This window comes from Toxotes jaculatrix, chromosome 16 (assembly GCF_017976425.1).
Source record: "Toxotes jaculatrix isolate fToxJac2 chromosome 16, fToxJac2.pri, whole genome shotgun sequence".
NCBI classification, from domain to species: domain Eukaryota; kingdom Metazoa; phylum Chordata; class Actinopteri; family Toxotidae; genus Toxotes; species Toxotes jaculatrix.
Window position 1 is genome coordinate 23,552,635 of NC_054409.1, and position 25,189 is coordinate 23,577,823.

At 44.6% G+C, this 25,189-nt stretch overlaps 2 protein-coding genes across 3 annotated transcripts in view; one reads left to right on the forward strand and one right to left on the reverse strand.

The window, feature by feature from the left end:
- On the forward strand, positions 1 to 9,083 carry LOC121195136 (kinesin-like protein KIF2A). The gene is made up of 20 exons (XM_041058396.1): positions 1 to 111; positions 1,031 to 1,125; positions 1,379 to 1,498; positions 1,698 to 1,752; positions 2,354 to 2,464; positions 2,919 to 3,019; positions 3,377 to 3,472; positions 3,987 to 4,041; positions 4,150 to 4,312; positions 4,388 to 4,478; positions 4,559 to 4,622; positions 4,713 to 4,804; positions 4,935 to 5,077; positions 5,187 to 5,391; positions 5,558 to 5,668; positions 5,793 to 5,860; positions 6,837 to 6,981; positions 7,581 to 7,682; positions 8,310 to 8,445; positions 8,979 to 9,083. The coding sequence occupies exons 1-20, from the start codon at positions 51 to 53 to the stop codon at positions 9,062 to 9,064; spliced, it is 2,100 nt and encodes a 699-aa protein (XP_040914330.1). The 5' UTR covers positions 1 to 50; the 3' UTR covers positions 9,065 to 9,083.
- Positions 8,308 to 25,189, reverse strand: part of LOC121195311 (membrane-associated phosphatidylinositol transfer protein 2-like) — a 24,311-nt gene continuing 7,429 nt past the window's right edge. The window contains exons 5-28 of one of the 2 annotated variants that reach the window (XM_041058712.1): positions 24,816 to 25,154; positions 24,449 to 24,544; positions 23,797 to 23,901; positions 23,586 to 23,650; positions 22,816 to 22,906; positions 22,450 to 22,603; positions 22,124 to 22,313; positions 21,877 to 21,996; positions 21,556 to 21,767; positions 21,164 to 21,339; positions 20,532 to 20,702; positions 20,281 to 20,421; positions 19,979 to 20,140; positions 19,629 to 19,889; positions 19,101 to 19,249; positions 18,620 to 18,736; positions 18,316 to 18,432; positions 18,024 to 18,172; positions 17,748 to 17,897; positions 17,340 to 17,523; positions 17,117 to 17,245; positions 12,900 to 17,041; positions 9,155 to 9,292; positions 8,308 to 8,408 (exon numbers count right to left, since the gene is read on the reverse strand). In XM_041058712.1, coding sequence (XP_040914646.1) covers positions 16,673 to 17,041; positions 17,117 to 17,245; positions 17,340 to 17,523; positions 17,748 to 17,897; positions 18,024 to 18,172; positions 18,316 to 18,432; positions 18,620 to 18,736; positions 19,101 to 19,249; positions 19,629 to 19,889; positions 19,979 to 20,140; positions 20,281 to 20,421; positions 20,532 to 20,702; positions 21,164 to 21,339; positions 21,556 to 21,767; positions 21,877 to 21,996; positions 22,124 to 22,313; positions 22,450 to 22,603; positions 22,816 to 22,906; positions 23,586 to 23,650; positions 23,797 to 23,901; positions 24,449 to 24,544; positions 24,816 to 25,154 — 3,647 coding nt within the window. In that variant the 3' untranslated portion in view covers positions 8,308 to 8,408; positions 9,155 to 9,292; positions 12,900 to 16,672. Of the gene's footprint in view, positions 8,409 to 9,154; positions 9,293 to 11,432; positions 17,042 to 17,116; positions 17,246 to 17,339; positions 17,524 to 17,747; positions 17,898 to 18,023; positions 18,173 to 18,315; positions 18,433 to 18,619; positions 18,737 to 19,100; positions 19,250 to 19,628; positions 19,890 to 19,978; positions 20,141 to 20,280; positions 20,422 to 20,531; positions 20,703 to 21,163; positions 21,340 to 21,555; positions 21,768 to 21,876; positions 21,997 to 22,123; positions 22,314 to 22,449; positions 22,604 to 22,815; positions 22,907 to 23,585; positions 23,651 to 23,796; positions 23,902 to 24,448; positions 24,545 to 24,815; positions 25,155 to 25,189 lie in introns of those variants that run through there. The other variant, XM_041058711.1, reaches the window with a different exon arrangement.

A 25,189-nucleotide genomic window follows, 5' to 3' on the forward strand; every position in this document is an offset into this window, starting at 1 on the left:
CATACATACATACACTCACTCATACACACACACACACACACACACACACGATGGCCGGGATTTTCGGGAAGATCTTCGTGGGTATTTACGTGGAGATCAAACGGAGCGACGGTAGGTTCACACACACACACAGACACCGCTCTCCATCCGGCTGGTCCGGATGAGGGGAGCTAACCGCAGCGGGGTGTTTCTGCTAGCTAGCCAGATGCTACACTGGGTTATCGTGTGGAGAGAAGAAAAAAAAAAACAGAGAGTGAAGGGTTACAGCCTTTAAACCGCCAAGAATGGTGTGTTTTTGTTTTAAATTGCCATGCTGGTGTCGTCTGTCAGTCAAAAACACACACCGGGCTGCCATCCGGGCGGGTCCGTCCACCTGTGCGGATGTCCGGCCGTGACATGAGCCAGGAATGACACCTGCCCTGCTTCGCTGTGTTTCCTCTCTCCTCTGCATCATGGCTCCAGGGAGTGGATGAGATGCATGCACCGACCTGCACTGCATCATCCAGCAGTGGCCTGTGAATCACGGGCGGACGGATGGATGGATGGATGGCTGGTTGCATGCATGCATGGGGGCCTCTCCCTTCTGCCTGCATCTCATCTCGTTGCCACAGAAAAACTCTGTATTACAGCAGATTTTCTGCCGCAGATGTGTGATTTTTAATGACTGACTTTAATGCTGCCAAGAATCAGAGTAACAGCCATTAAAATGCAGCTGATGAAGCTGCGTGGCACACATGGTGAATGGCAGGGGAAAGTCTTATCATCTTCCTTCATGAGCCACACCCATTAGCATCTTATTTTAGAGTTAAAACTGTGACTGGGGACATGAGGCATTGACATCATTTTTTTCCCCCCTGCATGAAAAAAAAATCCAAATGATATTCAGAGTCTGAGATAATCAGTGTCTTTGGTTCACGACTCATTGAATGTGATTTAAGGCTCAGGCAGTTTACAGTATATAACCTATAGGTGCTGATGCTGAGCAGGCCAAACGTCTCTTTACATCCTCTCTGTGTAACTCCCACTGTAGGACGAATACACCAGGCGATGGTCACATCACTGCATGAAGACAATGAGAGTGTGACAGTGGAGTGGATCGAGAACGGGGACACCAAAGGGAAAGAGGTACCATCTGCACTTTCTGCCATTTAATTTTATTTAGTCAGTTCAAAATGTCAGGAGATTTGTTTGTGTGGCACCAAAACCCAATTAAATGAACTTAGAATAGCAAATATTTATAAGCGTTCATCCATTCCACACATACATATGTGAAAATCAAGTAAGTAAAGATTGTTTGGTTTAAACACATCGCTGGTCTGTAGATATCACACTTTTATCAGTGTCTTAACTCCATGTCTGTCCCTCGTCTCTGCCTCAGATCGACCTGGAGAGCATCTTCGCCCTGAATCCAGACGTCGCTCCTGACGAGGAGATACCACAGAGTCCTGAGGCTCCTCTTCCTCCCTCTAATGTCGCCAAAACCAGCAAAGTCCCCAAGGTCTGCTCGTCACCAGCAACTGTCAGTTATCAATCCCTTTTCTTATTCATTACATCTTCATTAATTATTATTCATGACCAGAATAATTTGTTCAGTATGTTTGGGGTGTGTATTTTTGTTCTGTGTTTTGATTTGTGCTTTTTGGATCACAAAATTAAATTTGTGCAAATTCTGTTTGTTTGTTTTTTTTCATTCTCAGACCAGGAGGATTACAGCAATACCTAAGGCTGAGAATGCTCCACGGGAGAACAGAGGTATGTTTGATTTAAATGTGCAGACAGCTAGAAACTCACTGATCCACAATCTAAATCTGAAATACAGTGTTTTTAAAGCACCACATAGCTTTGTAACTGTTGTTTAGGCCTGTGCTTACTCAAAATAAACAAACATGATAGAAACATAAGGTTTTATTTGTTTTTTTGTTTCTTTGCTTTGCCTATTTTTTCCAATTATGGGTCAACAGCTGTGGCAGTTGATCTGTATGGTTAATGGGACTATGTTGTTTTAATAATACACTTCCTGTCCTTTATTAGGCTTTGTTAAACATTTAATAAAAGGTTCAGGTTTATTGTCCACACATATGCTGAACTTTCCAATTCGCAGATCTCTCTGTAAACACTCGTCACAGAGGACTAAGAAAACAATAACATATTATTATAATAAAATTATTCCGTCAACTACTCAATTAATTGATCATTGCAGCTCTAACTAAAACCCAAACTATCTGCATGGATAGATACCAGTAGGGGTATGTGGAAAAATATAGTTTGTTTGCTTAATAATTTGGGTGAACTGACCCTTTAACTTGCATCAATGAGTGATTATCTTGGACTGTGTGCTCCTCAGCTGCAGCAGTGGGAACCACCCGGGCCCGTCCCAGCCAGCACAGCCAAGCCGCAGAGCAACCTCCGCCCTCCATCGCTCCCCAGCCTGCGCTCAGCCAGGCCCTGATACAGCAGCAGAACGGTAACACATGTAACGCGTGACATGCATCGGTTTGTCTTCTCTGAGCATGTCTCCAGGCCAGAGCCAGTGATGTCATGCTCCCGCACAGCTGTGAGCGTCAGGGCCTCAAAGGCTCTTTCACAGCGTCTCACTGGCTTTGGCTCCTGGATTTCGACTCATACTACAGCACTTGTTTTAGTTTTCTGCTGTGGCCGTTGGAATTAGCATAAATGTACGCTACTGTGGAAATAAAATCAGAGAGAACATTCAAAGCATGACAGTCCGCCGCTAAAAATAGTCCCCGACTAATACACATTTTCCTCCTGTTCAAGAAACGTTTGCTAAAAACTACAGAGGCCAGCCTTTTTAAAAAAAAAAATGAAACTAAATATTCGTGATGTGTTTTTAAAAACTTACTTTGTCAGTAGATTATTTTGGTTGGATTATTTAGGCTGTTCTGCTCCTTCCTCTCCAGCACGGAGAAAATCCAACTGCGTGAAGGAAGTGGAGAAACTGCAGGAGAAACGAGAGAAGAGACGACTTCAGCAGCAAGAGCTGAGAGAGAAGAGAGCACAGGTGAGGAGCAAAGAAACACAAACACCCAGGCAGCTTGTTATTTAGGCTGCTAAAAATAATGCAGTCCTGTTATAAATCCTCCTTCATGAAGGTTGTAATGTTCAGTTTTGCTGTTTTGAAGAGGAGCTGATTCAACTGTGCGATCATCTCTAAAACATTATAACCTTCATGAGTGGACGTTTTACTGCAGGACTCTCGTATTGGACCGTTAGATTTAGCTGGAACTAGATCGGCAGGTGTGCATCTTCCTCCGCTGTGCCTGTATACATACGTAAAAAATACAAAATGCACAACCTGTCGGCTTTTTGGAAGTATATTTCATTTCATCTGACACTTGGGTTTTCTGTTCCATCGCAGGAGGTTGATGTCAATTTACCAAACTATGAAATCATGTGCATGATCAGAGACTTCAGAGCCAGTCTGGACTACAGGCCTTTAACCACTAATGACCTGGTAGGTCTGTCTGATAATTAATTACATGTGAGGACATCTGCTTCTGGTAATTTGTTGTTGTGAAGTTTGTCATCATTAACTTCGACTTAGCCTTTGGTTGTGTTTTGACTTCTTAGACCACACTAGTCATTATAATCTTGTTGTTGAGACCAAAATAACCTTATTTTAAATTTTAGATGCGATCCAGAAGTTTCCATATACGTCAGAATAAAATAATGTTCATAATATTTCCATTTGATGGAAGAAGACGCCATAAAAAACATATAGGGTTTGAATATTTCACTAAACGTAAACAACATATAGCTTCAATGAAGCTATATGAAACTGTCCTCGTGGAATAAGTTGATTTTTCCATCCTCAAAGCTTCACGAGGGGAAATAAAATGTGCTGAGGCGTCTTCCTATCGTCTGTAGCATTACTCTCAGTACATGAGCAGCCCGCATGTCCTGTGAAAGGACTCAAAGCTTTACAAGAATATAAACAATAATTAAACTCTGCCTTTGTCATGTTTCAGATCGAGGAGCACAGGATATGTGTATGTGTGCGTGCACGCCCCCTGAATAAAAAAGGTGAGAGTAGCTTTATACCAAAGGTGCGTTCGCACAGAGCTGCTCTGTCTTCGCTTACAGAATCAGAAAAACTACTAAACTCCTGTATATTCATCTTTGTCTGTTTAGAGTTATCAACAAAGGATCTGGATGTGATCACCATCCCCAGCAGGGACGTGGTAATGGTCCATGAGCCCAAGCAGAAAGTCGACCTGACCCGCTACTTGGAGAACCAAACTTTCCGATTCGACTACGCCTTCGATGAGAACTCCACCAATGAAATGGTTTACAGGTAACGTGTTTTTCCTCACTCCGGCACCCTGAGCAGAAATCCTGTTGCTAAAGAAAAGTGCTCCTCCGCTCGCAGGTTCACGGCTCAGCCGCTGGTGGAGACCATTTTCGAGAGGGGGATGGCGACCTGCTTCGCATACGGACAAACAGGAAGTGGGAAAACACACGTGAGTGCTTTGAATTTAACTTCAGAAGAGTTTATGTTTTCAGTGCACTTTTCCTGTTGTAACTCTTATCTCCTTTTCAGACGATGGGAGGCGACTTTTCAGGAAAGAACCAGGACTGCTCCAAAGGGATCTATGCACTGTCCGGTTAGTGTCCCTCTTCACCTCTGTCTTCACTGCTGGTTACTGTTTTTGACTTGACTCAGTGTCAGTGTCTGTGTTTCTCTCCCTGTGCAGCCAGAGATGTTTTTCTCATGTTAAAGAAGCCAAATTACAAGAAGCTGGATCTTCAAGTCTTTGCCACGTTTTTTGAGATTTACAGTGGGAAGGCAAGTGTCTTTCAACGTGATGAGTAATCAGTGTATTCAGACAGTGGATTGAGTTTGTGTAGGCAACACTTAACCTCCATTATTTATCATTTACAAGCTGAACATAAACCTGCTGTGCCTGCATTCAAAGGTGTTTGACCTACTAAACCGCAAAGCCAAGCTACGGGTGCTGGAGGACGGGAAGCAGCAGGTCCAGGTGGTGGGGCTGCAGGAGAGGGAGGTGAAATGCACAGAGGACGTCCTCAAACTCATCGAAGTGGGAAACAGCTGCAGGTAAACACAGGAGATGATCGTCGTTTGAATAAAACAGAAACGAGTGCAGCAGTTTGACGGCACCTGAATTCATGTTAGAAATAAAAATGTTTTTCTGCGTCTCCTTCAGGACTTCGGGCCAGACCTCAGCGAACGCTCACTCCTCTCGGAGCCACGCCGTGTTTCAGATCATCCTGCGTCGACGGGGGAAGATGCACGGAAAGTTTTCCCTTATTGACCTGGCGGGGAATGAGAGAGGAGCAGACACGTCCAGCGCCGACCGTCAGACTCGCCTCGAAGGAGCCGAGATCAACAAGAGCCTGCTGGCGCTCAAGGTCTCCTCCTCAGTGCTTAAAATATCCTGTGCATCAGTGTCTTTGCTGCAGAGGCTGAACTGTTCTCCATACTGCCCGGAGACATTTATGTTTATTCAGTCTCAAAACGCTCATGTTCTGTGATGATGATGATGATGATGATGATGATGCTCCTGTCTTTGTGCAGGAGTGTATTCGAGCCCTGGGCCGGAACAAACCACACACTCCTTTTAGAGCCAGCAAGTTGACCCAAGTGCTGAGAGACTCCTTCATCGGAGAAAACTCCAGAACATGCATGGTAAGAAAATCAGCACGTGTGTCGCTGTATGTTCTGTGGGCAGAAGCACCACTGAAAATATTACAGCACTGAACAGAGCAGGGTGATGTGTTGATGAATATGGATCTGATGTCTCCCGGCACAGATTGCGACCATCTCTCCCGGAATGGCGTCCTGTGAAAACACCCTGAACACGCTGAGATACGCCAACAGGTAAAACACAGTCCTCTGAACACGAAGACATCTTTTAAAATTCTAATTCTCTGAGCGTTTGTCATTAGGAGCAACAACTTTCAGCTTTCGTATCGTCATGTGATCCAATTTTAATATAAAAATATTGAGAAATGCAGCTTTAGTTTAAATGAAAAATAACAAATCACATTGTTAGTACACTTTAGTACAGGTTTGAGGTACTTGACTTTTACTTTTTGCTACTTTTAGTTGAGTAAAAGCTCTGAGTATGTCTTTCATCGCTGTCCTATCCCGTCTCCTCTTCTCTTCTTCTCTCTCTCCCACCATGTTTCCAGGGTAAAGGAGTTTGGGATTAGTCCCTCAGACATTCCCTTCTCCCAGACCGGGGGTGGAGGGGGTCGCTCTGAGCTCTCCCCTACTTATGAGTACGATCACTTTACATCATCTCCCGTCACTTCCCTCCCTCCGCAGTTCCCTTCACAATAAGTTACCATCATACTGGCATTTTGATGTTCACCCGCATTCATCCATTCATAACCACTTTTTGTTGCCTCCTGTCGACTCAGACGTGACTGAGTCCTTTAGAGTCGTTCTTACTGTCATAAAAAGTGAAGTGGATTTTTAATGATGGCAGCCGAAGGCCTGAGGGCTTTCAAACTCCTGACTGAGACACAGTATTAAGGCTGTGTATCACCGGTGATGATGCACTTTGGTCCAAGCTGTTACGTCACTCGATCCCAGTGTTAGCAGAAGGAATAACTTGCTTGTTTGCTTGTTAATTTTTCATCTATAGTTCACCTTTGTTTATTTTTTTCAGGCTTCATTTCCCTAAAAATCTGCATGTTCATCAGTTTCTTCATCTCCGCACTGATGCTCCAAATGTTTCTGTTCTTGATAAAGCAGCATGCGCATGCAGCTACGTAACCACTGCCGCTCGTCAGCAGCGGTTCGTCAGTTCTTATTTCTGGGTTAACCAGCAGCACTGATGTGTTGTCAGGGTGAAGGAGCTCACAGTGGACCCCGCGGCCGCCATGGAGAGCCGTCAGGGAGGACACGTCAACCAGCTGGAGGTGCTGGAGGCTCAGTGGGGAGTCGGGAGCTCTCCACAGAGGGACGATCTGAAGCTGCTCTGTGAACAGAATGTAAGACGCACACAGATTCACTCAGGAAGGACAGGTTCACATCTGTCGCACAACAAAACTCACATCACACATTTCAACAAGGTCTTACCTGCTGTAATCACAGAGTTATAGAGGTTTTTCTTAGAGCTCTTTAAGGAACAACAATTCCCACAATTCCCGGGGACGACTGAAGGCTGCAGAAGTTTTTAGACAAAAAAAAAAAAAACTTCAGAGGAAGTTAGAAACAGTCGATTCTTAGAGAGCTCTATTAAACTTAAACGAATTAATCATTTTTAACTGACAATCCATCCACCCATTTTCTGCAGTCTGCCCGGCCCAGGTGTGTTAATTTAATTAAATCAGTCATTTTTATATCCTGCTGAGAAGCACTGGAAGCTTGTGTTTTCCATCATACGTTCATACTTTGGGCAGTATGATCATTTCTCTGTGGCATTAAAAAGGAAATTAAAAGTCTTAAATTTAACTTGGTGAACCTGCAGACAGTTTGCACGAGGCTGCAGCAGAGCTCATCAAATCAGCTGAACACTGTAGTGTTGTTAGTGCTGCAGGCCCTCGGGTCACAGCGTCACTGGTGTAAAGCACGGTCGTGATGTTCTCAGGAGGAAGAGGTTTCCCCGCAGCTCTTCACCTTCCATGAAGCCGTCTCTCAGCTGGTGGAGATGGAGGAGCAGGTTCTGGAGGATCACAGGGCGGTGTTCCAGGTACAGTGGAGTCTTCAGGGGGGTCAGGGAGTCTGCAAACAGTCAAAGAACTATCAGGCTCAGCTCAGGCTCAGCCAGCAAGGACTGAATCTTACTGCCTATAACCTTTTAGTAACTAAAGTTAAACACTGCAAAGGGATATAATATTAATGTTAGCTGAATAATGTTAGTGTAACAGGTTGATTTTGGTTTTGTGAAACACAAACGTAATGAGAGTGAATTCCAAGGATGTGGAAATATTCAACATAAGAAAACAGACAGAGTAGGTGAGCTCACAATTATTATTAATCTGGAAATGATAAATGATTAAATAAATGATAGATGAGAAAAAGAAATAAAGAGAGAAACTCCAGCCTGGTTAAAACTGTGTTTCTGTATCTCATACATTCATACATCAGGTTTAAACCTCAGCAGATTATGGGTTTCAAGTGGGAATAGAACTTAACTGAGGATCATCTTAATCCAAATTCAGATTCAGTCAGATCTGTGCATCCTTAATCCACATCTGCTCACAGATCAGTGAAGGCAGATGTTTATGCATGCATTCTCTTCATCAGTCTTCACTTGTCTTCAGTTGTAAAGCTTAAACCTCACAGACGAAGCTGAACCACAGCGTGTCCCTTACAGGAGTCGATCCGCTGGCTGGAAGATGAGAAGGTGCTTCTGGAAATGACGGAGGAGGTGGACTACGACGTCGAGTCCTATGCCACTCAGCTCGAACAGATCCTGGACCAGAAGATAGACATTCTCACCGAGCTGAGAGGTAAAGACAGTCACCAAATGTTAAGCCTTAATCTGACCTCTGATCTGAACAACTGTCGGATTAACGTGAAGGCTGCAGCAGAACGAGGGAGAGTGAGAAATACAAACTGCTGCTTTCTAAAGATCATTTTATTAAAGTCATTATCTCAGTCTGCGTCTCGTGCACACGAGAAAAGAGAAATAATAATGTGACCAACATCTCTCTCTCCCTGTAAGTTCAGTGAATATCCCGGAAAACACTTCACATTGCACAGCTGATCGGAATTAAACTCGACATGCTGTCATTCACTGTCAACATCCACTGCAGCACTTTGTATCAGAGTAAAACATTTTAAGGTTTAAGTTATTACAGCCCGCATTAAAAAATAAAACATAAAACTGAGTGTGTCAGCTCCCGTAAAACAACAAATAAAACATATTAAAATCCGACATGATGTGTTTCATGTCTGAAAGCGTCTTCAGAGGCCGTAAAGCCTCTTAGGTTTTTCTTTCTTGACGTTTCAGCCTGTGCTGTGATTTTCTCTTTTCTTTCAGATAAAGTCAAGTCGTTCCGTTGTGCACTGCAGGAGGAGGAGCAGGCGAGCCAACAAATAACCCCCAAGAGGCCTCGAGCGCTATAGACGCCCGTAAAATACATGAGAAATATTGACTTGTCCTGAGAAAGGGGACGACCTGTCTTTGAGGAGCTCGGCTGTGATTTTATGACTTACTGTCTCTGTGTGTTTGGTTTCCATTCAAACCTCTTTGCTGTGCAGGCTGCCATCGCTTCCCATCATCCATCCGTCCACCTGTAAAACCAAAGAGCGGACGCCTCTGCTCTCCATCCTCCTGTGACGTGTATCTGCTCTCTGTATGTGATACGTTCAAACATTTAAACAAACAAACAAACAAAAAAAAAAGGTGAATAATTACTTGTTTTAAATGAATTTTTATAGAGTCAATCATAGCTTATCCTCACCACGGCCAGTTTTATAAACAGCGGTTGCCATTTTGTGCAATATCTGGAGACTCTCTTCCTGTTCCTCCCCTTGTTTCAGCTCAGGGGTGAGCAGGTCGAGTTTGTGCGTGAAATGAGCCACTGTGTGTTTGTGTTGATACTGTATGTAACAAAGGTTTGACTGAGAGAAAACCCGAAACTGAAAATTAACCATACATTACATTAATCGACCTAATGAGGGCACTATAATCAAAGAGAAAAGCAGCAGTTTTCAGAGTGTTTCAGACATTTACAGAAACAGTGTTTTTTTCCATTTGCCATAATAAAGAAATGCTACTTCTTGTTGCTGCACTTGTTTTTATTTATTCTTTAAAAATGTAATTTTAAAATGTTTAAGTTGTGATAGAAGCTTCGAGCCATGTTCAGTGCAAACAGATAACACTGTCTCAAAGTTTAGCACTTATTAGTATTATATACACTAAATAATTGCTTTATAATACACTGTGATGTAGCTGTAAGGACATTTTTAAGTGTTTATTAATGTATAGTTCTTGTAATTAATTCTACCTTCTGTGCAGATGTAGTTTATATTATTTCAGCTGTTTCACCCAGTTAGCATTCATTATGTTTAAACTGCAGAGTTACAGTTGTTAAATACATTAATAAACACTTTGATCTGCTCACAATCACATTACAGCAGTTAGAGAATCCGGTAGGTTTTTTTCTTTTTACTGCATTTTATATGATAAATAAAAACAATTGGTTGTGTTAAAGTTTGCTGAACTTTTTCATTGTCCTGTTTCTTCAAGACATATGCACCTGTTTGTGTTTAAGAGGAAAATCAACACAAATAAAATGACAAATTTGTGTGATGCCGACCTTAAACCGGCGACGCTGCAGCTACAGACTACAAGGCTACAGGCTAACCACTGAACATGCTACTAGCTACAGGCTAACCACTGTACAGGTTACAGGCTACAAGGCTACAGGCTAACCACTGAACATGCTACTAGCTACAGGCTACATGGCTACAGGCTAACCTCTGAACATGCTACTAGCTACAGGCTACATGGCTACAGGCTAACCACTGTACAGGTTACAGGCTACAAGGCTACAGGCTAACCACTGTACATGCTATAGGCTACAAGGCTACAGGCTAACCACTGTACAGGTTACAGGCTAACCATCCATCCAATAACTGTAGAGAACAAAAATATGAACCGAGCACTGAGCCAATAAAAACACACGTACTCGTGTCGAGTCACCGTCCAATTGGTTTTTATTCCACAGTACAGACAATGGTAGAGAGCGCCGGGGTCAGAGGTCAAGCTTCTGACACAAACTGTATGAACTCGGAGACATCAGTACCTACTGTATCTGACGTCTGAAAACAACATGTGAGTCAGAGTCACTTAGAGAAATGAGTCTGATACTGGTGTTGTTACTTAATTACACACGGTGCTTTAAACAATGTTTGTCATGAGTAAAAGGATAACACTGTTAGCAACATGTAAATATGGGTTTTGACCATCTGTATACAGCAGCCCCCTTATTTAGCATTTATAAGCCGCAAATAAACACTTCAAAAACTGTTTATAAGAACTATTCAATGTATTTATCAAAAACTATAACCCCATCCTGACGCTGCTGTAACTGGTGTATAAGCATACATGTCTGATTGTAACCAGGTTATGTTATTAAGTATTAATTAACTGTTTATTATTAAATTACTGATGTTTTATACTGTAGGAAGCTCTTATAAATAAATATATTAAAACAGGATCCTTATTATTTCTGTTAGTGTTAAAACTATTCATGAAGTGTTTGCATGTTGCTTAAAAATCCTAAATAATGGGATTAAAATCAAGTTTTACTGAAATACTTGAGTATGTAATTCTAATTTCAAACACTGTATATATCCAAAATTTAGCTGAATTATTGCCACCATATATTTTGACACCTTAATACTTGTCAGACCTACTGTTCTATAGTATTCACCAATAAATATGGTTAATAAATAATTTACTAACCATCAATAACAACTTCTGGGTTGCCAGGTTGTGAAAAACACCTTTGGACGGTGTTTAAAACACTTCATGGGCTTTTTATAGTTATTATTAAGACTGAGGTCATAAATGTCATTAATCAAGGTTTGTTATAAAGTGATACCAAAATGTTTTGTTCTAAGGTGTCAATAACTAAAACTAACACTGGACTGTGGAGGTCAAACTGTGCTGCAGATAAACATCTAGGTCTCCATTACTTTTTATCCAAAAGTGGCAATAATTGCATTAATCTCAAATATAACCAGCAGAATTTTATATATATATATATTTCATTAAACAGTGAGGACGTAGTGGACAACATAACTGGTTTATTACTGTTAAACATGAAGGTTAATTAGTTCCAATCTGACTGGATGACATGCAACAGCTTGTTAAATAGAGCTGCTTCGTTATGGGGGTTTAACTTTTTCATGCATCCACTGACTGAAAAACCAGCCCCGAGTTATATTTCAAAGGTTCTGTAAAATACTCCAGTTTGAAAAACAGGTACAGGAAGTCCTATAAAACGCTCAGCAGTTGTTGTAAAGAGACAGCAGAGGTCAACAGTAGCTCGAATACAAATAGTTTTCACGAGGTGTGAAACACAACTGCATGTGGTGTGTGTGACTTCAGACTGTGAAAGTGCCTGTAGCTTGTGTTGGTGTAGATTGTGCCCCTGCTGTGATAGTGGTTATTTTGCCTGGCTGTGACTGGAGCAATAATATTGCACTGGTAAAAATAAAAGCCTTCCTGTGTTGGTCCATAGCCTAAAAATAAAACAAAATAAAATAAAATGCTACATATTTCAAATATATTTCACCTGAAATTTCCATAGTAACATCATGATCTTTAGGTAAATAAATAGCTCTCAACCATATAGGTCCTACATATACATCTTTACATTATGTACACTGACACATCCATGGCTCCGGAGCAGACTCAGGATCCATGTGGGGAGACATTCAACTCAGCAGCTAAACTGCCAACGGGAAACAATGCGTTTGTATCCAAAAACCTTCCACCCACAACACAACAGAAACACAATGCAAAGGTCCATCTGCAAAACAGCTTATTTTCCATGGTTCCAGAAACTCACTCCACCACCGTCCTCAGGTAACAGCTTCTAAGACAGATTCATTTTTCTGTTCAATCCATTTTTCACTAAAACCCCAAATCCAAACGCTCTCAGCACATGTTCACCTCCTCTTCATGCTATAAGAAAAGCTTGGATACAGTCTGAATCAGGGGGTTTTCAAACAGACATGAGACAAATGCACTGTGTTTGACAGGTTCACGGTGTGACCCAGGATTTTGGCCCAAACGTGGTGGTTTCATTAAAGTAGTTAAAAAGCCTGATGAGGGCTGGACTGTCGCAATTAGCGTCAAAAACCGCCCCCCTTCTCTGACCCATATCTCTGGCAAATCTGAACGCACAGACATAATACACACATTTTCTGATTCATCGTGACTTACAGTTTCTGGGGACATCATTATCTTCGGTGTCCATCGCGAACAAACGTCCATATGCCCGCTTAGAAATCACGGGGGGGAGACGCTCCTTTTTAACTCCAGAATTAGCTTGCGAAGTTTCACGTTTTTATCTTTTCTTCAGTTTCAGAGTAATCCAGTGCCATTTGTCCCGACAGCCGTGGAAACACTGCAAACAGCAACTGCTAATAACTAATTCGGCATACTTTTAATGGTGCCAACTTTTCAAAATGCAAACAAATATAGGCTAAAAAAAACAAAACAGGGCCCACAGCACGAATCACTGACCACATGACCACCAGTCCTTTAAAAGGTTACATTCCCCAAAGCATTATGGGAACTGTAGTTTCAAAACATGGAGCATGATTATCTACTAAACAGAAGTAAGATAAAGAATAATAACAGGACAATAATTGGACAGGGGGCCGCTGGGGGAGTTGTCTCAGTGTCAGAGTTTGAAAACCCCTAAATACTTCTCTGTTCTCTACTGTTTGGCACATTTAATTTACATTATTTTCAAATCCTGACAAAATGTACAGACGTGTGCGTACCCGCACAAACAGTATACCCTGAAATAAATAAAAAGTGTCATGCACTACAGAGGTGTTCAGATGTAGCGACATGAGATGGTAACTACAGTATATTTCCACTGTAAACTAGTGCAAAAAACAACGAGGTTACACAGTTGATTAACTACAGTATTAGAGAATGATTTTGGCTTTTGTGGTGGGTTGAAGACATTGCTGATCACACACACAGAGTGGACACGCTCGTGTGCAGTGTGGAAGCTGAGCATAAAACGACAGCAGAGTAAAATGAATACTCTGAAAGCTTTGGTGGGTTTAAAGGGTAGGTTCTCAGTTTTTCAAGTCTGTCTTAAAACACCCGTCGAGTGCCTGTTTGATCACTGAAACAGGTTTCGCCTGCTGTGATCACTCCTGCTGTTCACACTGGCAGCGAAGTGATGGGGGACACGGGCTACATTCGTCTCTCTGTGGAAATGTGTTCAAACGTTTATCTGAAGCAAACATGAAGCTCCGGCTTCAGTCTGTGAGAAAAAAAAGGTTTCTTTTATGATTCTGAATTTATTCACAGATTCCAAAAAATCTGCTTTTGCTTTTTGTGTTTAATGACAAAACACACACAGATATCTTCGAGTTATCTTCAAAGAAAGGAAGCGTTTCAGCAAATCTGGGATTTAATTAAAGTATTTTGTCAAAACTTCATCCACCATCACCCAGAGACTAAAGTTAGCAGAGTGGAGCACTGAATCCTAGCACTAATAACTGAGCCGACCAACAACAACAAACACAAACCACAGTACTGATGAAAAAAAGTGTGTGTGATTTGAAAAGCTCTGTTTTCACTGACGCTAACGCTGCATCAGAGAGGCTGCTCTCTTAACTGGTTTCCAAAAGATACTCAGCCACTGATACTGGACAGTAAACGTATGAACCAGTATGAACAGGATGAGCGATCAGTGTACATCCTGTATGTGCAGCTGATTGTTGTGTTAGGACAGACTTGAAAAACCTTTCCTTTAATAAGCGAGGGTGGCATGGGTGGAAAATCGGCCTATTTTGTGCACAGCTTGTGTTTTTGGATTGAAGACGTGAGGTGGCTTCTTCTTCTTCTTCTTCTTCTTCGACGACCCCCCTGAACCAAAATATACCCGTCAGAAGACAGAAGCAACAACATATTGTTTGAGGACACCGGTGATTTTCTCTCCACCTCCACATTCACCCCCAGAGAGGATCAATCCCGCCTTTTCAACATTCATGGTCAATCACTTCCGGCCCGTTCTTCGGTCCACGTGGTACAAACAGCGAAGGACTCACGGGTCTGTGTAAGTGGAAATCCTGCCTCCGCCCCCCACCGAGCATCCAGCCTGAGGCGAATCAGGCTCCTCAGCAGAAACACCGGGTCCATCCTGTCCCACATCGTACGAGCAAAAAGAGCAAAAAGCCGGGGAACACCGCGCGAGTGTCTACCAGCAGCAGCACATGTGGGAAACAGAGCTCCACAAACAGGTGGATCAGAGGTATTGCAAGCAGATGAATATATAAAGGGATTGTTGCTGTGGACTGTACACAGTTTCAGTTGTTGCTTTAATGCTGCATGCCCTGTTTTTCTGCTTCCTGTTCCGTCTGTGGAGTAAGTGTCTCGTGGGATATTAAGGCCTTGGACGGCCCAGAGGCCACACTGAGAGGGAATAACACTACAGAGTCTCATACACGGTGGAATGAAAACTGGAGCAGCACATCAGTGATCAACACAATAGTTCTTTCCTCTCTGGTACAAGATATTTCAAGGTTTCAAATCCAGCTCTCACGTGTTTAAAGGATCCGTTTTATCATTTACCTCTTGTGGTATCTATCTGTGCATTTCACTTGTTATGTGCTCAGGCTCTGAAATATCAGTCTCTGCTTCCACCCCAATACAACAGAGGTTAAAAGGATTTTTTTTGTGGTGCCCACTGAAAAAACACATTTGAAGCTGCAGTGATCGATATTATGAGGTCAAAAGGCAGCCTGAGTACCCAACCAATTCCCCTCTCAGGACTGGAGGAGGCATTAGTTTGACAGATAGCGAACATAAGCACAGCAAAGACAGTCCCAGTGAGCATCTAACCCAGACTTCCAGGGGCTATTGAGGAAAAACAACAATACGTTTTGTTGCTTTCTGAATGATTTTTCTGTTTTTATGTCAAACTTTGTGCTAAAATTAAAATAAATAAATAAATAAAATAGAAACCTAAAACAGGTGAATCTGCATCTCCTCTCAGCTCAGAGGAGAGTTCACTGAGGTTTTGATTCACCTTCATCAGCATCATTTACCAGACATCTCCATCAGGAGATGGTGGAGACCAAAACAGAGCTCGTAGGTGAGAGCAACCACCGGGCTCACATTCATCCTCATCATAATCATCATTTTTCTCCGTAACTGTGTTGAGGTGGAGGCAGAAACGTCGGAGACAAATATCTCACATTGTGGACAAATAAAACCAAAGCTGTCTGAATGACTAAATATCACAACAGGTAAAAAGGAAAATATATTTTCTATAATTTGACCTGATCCTTTAAGAATTTAATCTTCTCTTCCTGGCTTCCTTCCTTCCTTCCTCTGTGATCCATCTTTTCTCTTTTTGCACCGTGAGGATTTTCTTTTCGTTCTTATTGCCAGTCGTTGCTGGGCAGCGTGTGTGAAGCCTGTCGCTCAGCTAACTGAGGTGAAAGTCATTGGCTGCCAAACTGACGTGGCCTAAACCCGTGCTTGGCTGTCTGAAGGTGAATCTGGCTGCAGTTTGTCCTGAGCTCATGAGTGCGAATGCTTGGACAGTGTATTGTATACGTGTGTGTTTGGAAAGGGGAGGGGGAGGGCGTCCCGTTACACGAGATTAGTTTAAGGCTTACAATATTTCACTTAATCCTTTCTTGCCATTTTTTAATAGTTGGTGATGTAACCTATAAAAGTGTTACTGTAAAAGAGTCATGCTACAGAACTGTCTTTTGTTCGCTGGATCCCGCTCGGCCTGATTAGTCCACTCCTCCTGGACAGATCTCTCTTTATCCCTCCTTCCCTATTCTCTTCTGATCCAATCAAGTGTGCTGTTTATGCTCTATCACCTGTCTCTAATTTCTAAAGTACAAACCCTCCATCCACTTCCCTCCTGCTCCTTCTCTTCATCCAGCCTTTGTCTCGTCCAGAGATCATGGTGGCTCAGGCCGGGTCCTTTAACGCCGTAGCTCCTTTTCGAATTATTTAGGGCCGAGTAACCCCCCGCTGCCCTCCTTGGTGCTCCCGCTGCGGCCCCAGCACCCTGCAGCTATACTCATACTCCTCTGGGTTGCTGCTGCGACGCCTCGTTCCCGCTCCACCTCGCACTGGCTCAGCGTACGCTCAGTCCGGGCCGGCTGGCTGGGGGAGCTGGACCCGGCTCCTCCGGGCTGCTGAGAGGAGATGGTGCGAAAGATGTGGTTGCGTTTACGGAGGAAATCTCCTCCGGCTGCACCCAGGCCAAAGCTGCCCTTGCGGAGGACCATGCGGTTACTGGCGGACTTGGCAGGACGAGACCTCTGGTTGTACTCCAGCTGGGACAGGTGGGAGGCGTATCCGTCCGAGATGAACTGCAAGAAACATGATCAATCAGATTTGGTTTAATGATCACGGACAGGTGGAAGCTGACAGGATTTGTTCCTTACCAGACACTGGTGCTGCATTTTCTTTGTGGGTCTTCCCACTATGTAGATATGGAACGGAGGCAGGCCAATAGACGTGTACACTGAGATGTCCTTGGTGGAGCCGTAGGCTGCAAAGATCCTCATGTGGGCCTGATCAAAGGGAAGGGTGAGCTTTCAGAGACAAGTGTTTCATTCTACCGCTGCCTCGAACACACACACACACACACACACCTGCCGCCCTTACCTCGTTGATGAGGGATTTGAGGAAGTTGGCCTTGTGTCGGAGCGGGTCGTGAACCAGCCCGTCGCAGAAGGAGACGATGCCGTGAGGAAAGTTATGCTGAGAGAGCCAGGCCACCACGCGCTGCTTCTGCATGTCGGGACGACCCGTTACATACACGATCAAATAACCCAGGTCCTGCCAGTACCTGCAGATAAACGCGATCAGGAGCTCAGCATGAACAGAGGAACACTTCATTCTAACTTTATCTCTACAGCAGCTTCCATGCAGAGGTGCAGCCTGAAATTATTTACAAAAAACATAAAAAATCAAAAGATATGAGGCTGTAAAACACAGCGTCTTTTCACACAGTTTGTATCTACGGTGTATTTTATGGCCGAACAGACGTTCGGAGCAGCTTTTGATTCTTACCTCACCACATCCACAGCTCCAGCTCGAACCTTGGGGTCGCTGCCCATGATAGACACGCTGGCAGCAAATGACCCATCGATACTGAACACAACAAACTCTGTTCCCCGCGGCAGAATAGTCAGATAGCTGTCTGCAAACGTGTGGTCACCCCTGGAGGAGAAACGGCCGAGGGTGAAAGGAGAAGACGTTCAAGTCAAATAAAAACCCCATTTTCATTTTCACTGATAACAATAAACAGCATCTTTTTAAATGTGAAACAACAGTGACTTAACATACCTGACCACCATTTTAACAGGATACACACCGATTCCCAGCCTTTTGCTCTCAGGGATTACATAAGAGACACGTCCACTGCTGTTGGTGATCTCAGTGTCAAAGTACACCCACTCTCCAGAGGGAGGCTGGGTCATGATGTGGATGTCAATCTGCAAGATTAAAAAATAAATAAATAAAAAACACAAAGATCTTTTCAACACGACACTTTGCTGAATGACCTTAATGACACAGATGGTGCCCTGATTATATAACTCGTCTTTTTTCGGTTCATCACAGCCGAACGTGTCGTTACCTTCTCTCCAGTGAGGGTGACCATGTCCAGAGGGCCGTACATGAAACGTCCCGTCACCATCTGGGCTCCGTCCTCCGAGAACACGGCGTCATTTACACGATGGTTCGCTGTCACGTTCTGACGCAGAAGAGAAAGAAACAGGAAATCAGAACCTGATTTTTACCGTTTTGGGTTTATTGATTGTCTAAAATGTTTTTTTTTTCCTGTTCAGCTCCAAGATGGAGATAAGAGAAGCACTAAGCTGATCAAAATGTTAATGTGTTAATCATCACTAAAAACACTAAAAAACACAGAGACACCTTACTCTGATTTTAACATGAGTCCTCTTGCGGAGCCACTTCTCTCGAGGTTTGGACGGAGTGAATTCAGACACTTCTTTACCGTCCAGCTCCAAAATACTGGAGTTCTCATGTCTCATCACCTAGAACGAAAAATAAACTTTTAAATAAAAGTCCCAGAACATTTCAGTCTGCTGGGCGACCTGAAAAGTCAGGCAAGGTTTCATTCTCAACCAAACCGCAGGGTGACAGTTTGGACATGTCAAATTTATCAACCTGCGAGAGGAAAAGTCAGAGGGTCACCACAGATCAGTAGGACTCCACGGAATATTACTACCCACCCAATTTCACGGCAATCCAGACCCAGATCCCTAGAACCACAGCTCCTCGGCGGTTAAGTATCTTTTGGAAACAACTTTAAACGCCTGAGTGACTACAGCTGCAACACATTTCCATTTAAAGATCACATTTCAATTCAAGATCAGAAAATGAACAGCGAGGCTCCACCTGTCTGAGCAGGAAGGAGACGACGTCTGTAGACTCCCAGTAGGACGCGTGGAAGAGATGAGGCAGGGCCACCGTTGGAAACGCTGTCAGGGCATCAGGACAGTACAGGGCGTAGTCCATCCTCTTACTGCCCCACCACCGAGAAGCGACTGCAGCAGGGAGGTAACAAGGAAAAGGTGGAAAAAAGAGAGACAGAGTGAGTTTGGGAATCAGTGCATCGAATATCGTGATCTATCTCTGTCCACTGCAGATCTACGTTCTGCTCGTGTAGAGCCGAACCGATCAGGATGATCAGAAACCGGAGGAAGTTAAAAGACAGTCACAACATCTCAGAGTCTCTGAGAAGTTTGGTTCTCATGAGACTGAGCTGAGGAGAAGTCACACAAGAAGGTTCACGGGTCTCATGTGTGTTCTGGAAACAGGACTACTGAGAAGGACTAATCCAGAGAAGGGAGGAAAAAGCTCAGGGAATGAGGATGGAGCCTAGCGTCCTTCCCTCATGTCCTCGTACTACAGCTCCCAGGGTACCTTGCTCTATGTTCTTCAGCACCCCCGGTGATGGTGGGGCCGAGCTGATGTCTGTGATGTCAGACGTGACATCGGTGAGGTCAGAGGTCATGTCAGAGCTAATGTCCGAGCTCAGCTCAGACTCCACGCCGTTGGGTCTCGGGAACACCTGACGGATTTTCTTGCGCGACCGAGGGGACGGACTCCGAGCGGCAAATTTATTGTAGGGCAGAGCCAGGTGGGACAGCAGACTGGGCCTGTTACTGTGGCTCACTTTGTGTGCTGAGAGGAAATGATAAGGTCAACACTCACACAGTCAGCCTGACGACCAAAACTTGGATCAAGACACCGGAGGTTAGAGGTCAACTTACTCGTGGCGATGTTGGAGGCGGTGTAGGAGTCGGCTAAGCCCGACACCTGGCTGGCTATGCTCGCCTCACTGGCCCTGCGGTTGCAGCGAAGGTGAGGGACACCGGGTGACGTGGACAGTGGACACTGGCCGTCGACAAAGGTATGTGAGTGAAGAGCATCAGCTGCAGAGACAGAGTTAATGAAACAGTTTTACGTTAAACCTGCAATAACTGATCATTTTAGCCAGAACTCCCCATTTAAAATAAGAGAGGAAGATAAAAGAGGTGAAGAGAACAACAGGAGTGAGCGAACGGAAACTCACTCTCTGCGTGGAGCTGCGAGGTCTGCCAGTTCAAGACAGGCACAGGGATGGACGTCTCGCTGACGGTGCTTTCCTGGCAGCGCTGGGCTGCTGCACCACCTGACTCCATCAGAAGCTGAGGGTTACTCTGCACTGTCTCAACTAAAGAAAGAGACACAAGGTCAACAATAAAGACTCAGACCTTTGTAATGTGGAAATGGTAGTGTTGCTGTGAAATCTGTCAGGATGTGTGTGTGTGTGCATGGACTCACCCAGGAGAGCTGAGTGTCCATCGCCCAGAGGAAAGCGCTGGTAGCGGGGGACGCTAAAGGGAGGCAGCAGGTGGAACCTCTTGTCCAGCAGAGGCTCGAGGCGCGAGGCCGAGGGGTCGGCTGGATGGAACAGGTTGTAAACCTGCTGACAGGCTGGACGCAGAGCCGACACTGCAGAGGAGAAGGAAACACAGGGAGAGTTCGGCCGGTCAGACGCTGCGTGTTTTTATTCATCGTGTACGTTGTGTTGATTTTATTTACCATAGATGGCCGAGAAATTAAAGATAAACAAAAAGACAAGAACAACATACAATAAATATCCAACATTCTGTGAACAACTGTCATCATATCTAATCTGAAACTGGCCCAGATGTTAGTCCAACAGCTGTAGGTCAGTAACCTCTGTCTTTTAAAACCCAAAGGACATAAGACACAGTCAGAGTCGTGCCTGTGTGAGCAGCTGGAGACATTTATCCCACACTGGAGGAAACATCAGTGGCTACAAACAACCGCTTCAGGAAATAATCAGAAAAGAGAGAGAGTTTTTAAACCAACAGCTTTATTAAATATAGGAAGCACATCATGAAAACCTAAAGGGGCGCTGAACGAAAAGGGGAGAAAACCTGGCTCACCATCTAACGAGGGCACCACAGTCTTCCTCAGAGCAAGCACCAGCCCCAGAGGAGAGCCGAAGAGGAAGAAGTCCGTCACCTCGAACTCAAACTTTCCCAGGGAGCCTCCCTCCAACATGGTGCTGCTGCTGGAGCGCCGTGATCCGGGCTCCCCGTGGAGCACGCTGGAGTGAAGGCTGCTCCCAGAGAATAAATTTACACAGTGTTAATGAAACCTATGACAAAAATTATTTTTGTTGACAATATTTTAAAATAAATTAAAAGTCTTAAAAGTATTTCTTTAGTTTTTTTTTCCCTAAAATGAACAAAAATCAAAACCAGCTGCCAAAATGAACACTGCGTACATCAGCTGAAATCTGTGGGAGACGTTTGTGTCCATTTCTGTGTCTCACCTGGACAGGAAGGCCTGGTGGTGTTTGATGGTGTCCAGCTCATACGTGGAGGAGTCGCTACGCTTGCGTGGGAGCTGTTTCTTGGGGTCGTCGGGGCCCGAGCAGCGGGGGATGTCGATGTTGCTGCGGCTGAGGTGGCGGCTTCCTTCGAGGGACGGCGAGGAAGGAGACACGCTGTTTATGACAATACCTGGAGAGAGGAGGTCTGCGTCCTGAGAGACAGAGACGGACAGAGGACGGGAGTCAGAACGTGAAACGTTTTTAGCCGTGCTCGTTATAACAGGTGATGATGAGCATTATTCCTGTTACACAGACTGATACCTGCACACTGATGGTGCTGCCTCTCCTGCTGCTGTTCTGACTCTCTGACACCGTCACAGAGCTGCTGCACAGGGCGTCAAACCCCAGGATGCCCCCAACACAGTCCCCGATAACACACACCTGCATTACAAACACACACACACACACACACACACACACACACACACACACACACACACACACACACATTAATAAGAGAATAAGAAGAAGGATCCCGTTCACCTCCAGCTTCAGGTGTCACACTGACCTGGCCATTAAAAGACGCTCCTTCCAAAGACTTGATGAAGTCGCTGTAAACCTGATTGGCTCGTAGGATGACGGTGGCTACAGCGTCCTGATACTGTGGCGCGGAGGTGGCCAGCAGAGGCAGAGCAGCCAGCGGGATGTGGTCCTGACTGCTGGACAGGCAGCTTTCATCGTAGCTGTAGGGGCTCAGGCTGGAGAGCGGAGAGGATTTTTATTATCATCTGCCGCCTGCGAGCGTGTTGGTGTGTTTAATGCCTGCGCAGCAGGGTGTGAATGCATTACAGGAGATTATTTAAATACTGTTGAATACTCAAGACTCTCGCTCACTTGGAGACCAGCGAGAACGCGTCGACACACACAGCGGGACAGGGGACCATCCGGATGGCGATGCGGCCCAGCGCTGCAGGGTAATGGACCCTCATCACGGTCTCAAAGGCCCCGCTCAGCGTGTTGACGTCTCCCTGCTTGCTGTTCTGTTCACCTGCGCACAAACAAGACGCCTGATGTTCATTTTACAAACCTTCATATTTATACCTCAACAATGAATTAATCTATAATTTGAAGTGGCCCAGTCTCCGCTCCATCACACCCGCCAGTTTATTTGGGATTTTACTTTCAGAGCTTGAATTTAACATCGATTTTAGCACGTGTGAACTTTTTTAACAGCGCTACAGGATTAGGTTGGTGCTGTACCAGAGCCGGTGTCCAGAATGTTCCCTCCATGCAGGACCAGGACGAGGACGTGAATTTTGGACGGCTGGAGACACTGCTGGGACGAACAGTCCTGCAAGTAAGACGACAGGAGACGGAAAAAACATTAACTAGTTTCAGATTCTTAAATGTGATTTGCTGCCTGCAATAAAAAAAAAAAAAAATCAGCGGACTGTTCCTTTAATGAATCCCAGTCTTTGTTTTTGTAGCATCTGCTGCTGAAATCATTAAAATTTAAGAGGCAGTAAATTAAAGATGTCGTCGAGTTAAAGGACTCGTTTGGACTTTAACTTGGTCACGACCACCACACAAATCGTGGGCCCTTTACATCTACACTACATTTTATCTTTTCCTAGCATTTCTAATGTCATTCCACTTTGTTTTCTCAGAAGGATTACGCACTAAAACACAGCCTCTTCACGTTCTCACGGCTAAAACACTGACACTCATATTTGCCTCTCTGGAAAACCTGATGGACTGAAGTTCTTGCCTTCTCGAGACACGCAACTAGACACAAAGAGCAAGAACACACACCCAAAAAAACTGCATTTACACACACTCACACACACACACGGAGTGTAAACTGAGAAAAGTTTCATCTTATTCTCAGCTGACTGCTGCAGCAGAGAGCCGATCCTAATGGGACGACTGAAAGCTAATTTAGAAGAAGTATTATCCACAAGCGTTTTAATGGAGGGTGTCAGTGTGAGAGGGACACGAATGAAAATGAGAAAACAGAGGAGAAGCTGTACCTCCATCTGCGTCTCCTCGTTACTCATCACGGCAAACTCCCCGCCCGACTCCTGATACAGAGTTTCTGTGGAAACACGATTCATCCATCAGTCAGTGTGAGTCCTGTGCTCCAACATGTCTTTGATCCGAGTACAGGATGTGGTGTGATCATGTTCTATTTCAAATAACAGTCAAAAACACACAGGTGGGGGGGGGGGGGGGGTCACCGACCTTGTGCTTCATCCATCTCTATTGTTTCTATCTTGTCCATCAGATCGTTGGAGCTCCACTTGGTGATCTCCTTGGGAAACATCTCCTCGTTGTCAGAGAAGTCCTCTGCACGATACACAGAAACCATCGGGACAATAAGACACGTCTCCGCTGCTCCAAACAATCAGTCATCATCAACAGCACAGGCCGGAGTCAAAGACGACTCCTGTTTATGACCCGTCTGTTCTGAAGGTGCTCAGTGAAACCTCAAACCAGGCCGCAGAGAGCAGAGCAGCCTTCAGCCAATTCATAACCTTTAAAACTTATTAACTTTAATAACCGCTCCTGTGCAGATCTGACCCTCTGATACGTTCACTGTTTGATGTTTTAATGCATTCACTCACAAATGAATGAAATGTTGTAGAACTAAGGGGAGAAATGAGGACAAAGGATGAAGGAGGAAAACCTGAAGTTGCTCCACAGCCCAAACACACAGAGCCAACCTGAGTCACGTGATACAAGAAAATGAATCAGTCAAGATACTGTAGACGCTGTAAAGCCAGAGCGAAGCAGGAGGACTATGATTTATAACTGTGACATGATACAGATGGTGCATGTTTAAAATGGCTTCTGAGCTGTTTATGATTTATCACACAGAAACAGATGATTTTACCATGAGCATCGAAGAACTCATCGTCTGTGCTGTCCTCTGAGTCCCGGGCGATGCTCTGCATCCTCCACTCTGAGATGCTCTGATGAGACGGACTGCCTGCACACAAACAAAACACAGAACACAGGTGGTCAGGTAACAAACAAACAAACAGAAAACACATCTGAACCCATCTGAACCTTACCTGAAGATTATGATATGAGAAAAACATTTTTAAAAATCTGGAAAAAATAAACCACATAACTGTAGGTGTAAGATTTAATATGATTTGAAAGATCCTGTTCCTTTATCATTATTAGATCATTATTATTAATCTTAGCATCAGGTGAGAAGCAAAAGACTCAGGTACAAACCAGAAAGTCCTCCTCACCTCCTCTCTTAGACGACCTGTTGGAGGATCTCGAGGACGTTGACCACTGCTTGGTGAGCTCCCCTCGTGTCTCCAGCGAATCTCCCAGCTTCCCTCCTCCTCCCTCTGCCTCTGCATTCGGTCCCGCGGTCTCAGCCCCAGGCTCCTGGTCCTGGCTGACAGAGGAGCCGTTGGTCTCTGTTCCCCCCTCCTCGTTGAGGCTGTACTGGGCCATCTTCTTAGCTAAAGCCAGCTGGGTCTCCAGCTCCAGCTGCCTGATGTCCTCGATGGTCAGCCCGTACCACTCGTCCTGCCAGCACCACGCCTGCCGGTGGGCTCGGACCATCACTTTACGCAGACCTGGACGGACAGAAACCAGGATTCATTGGCCCGTA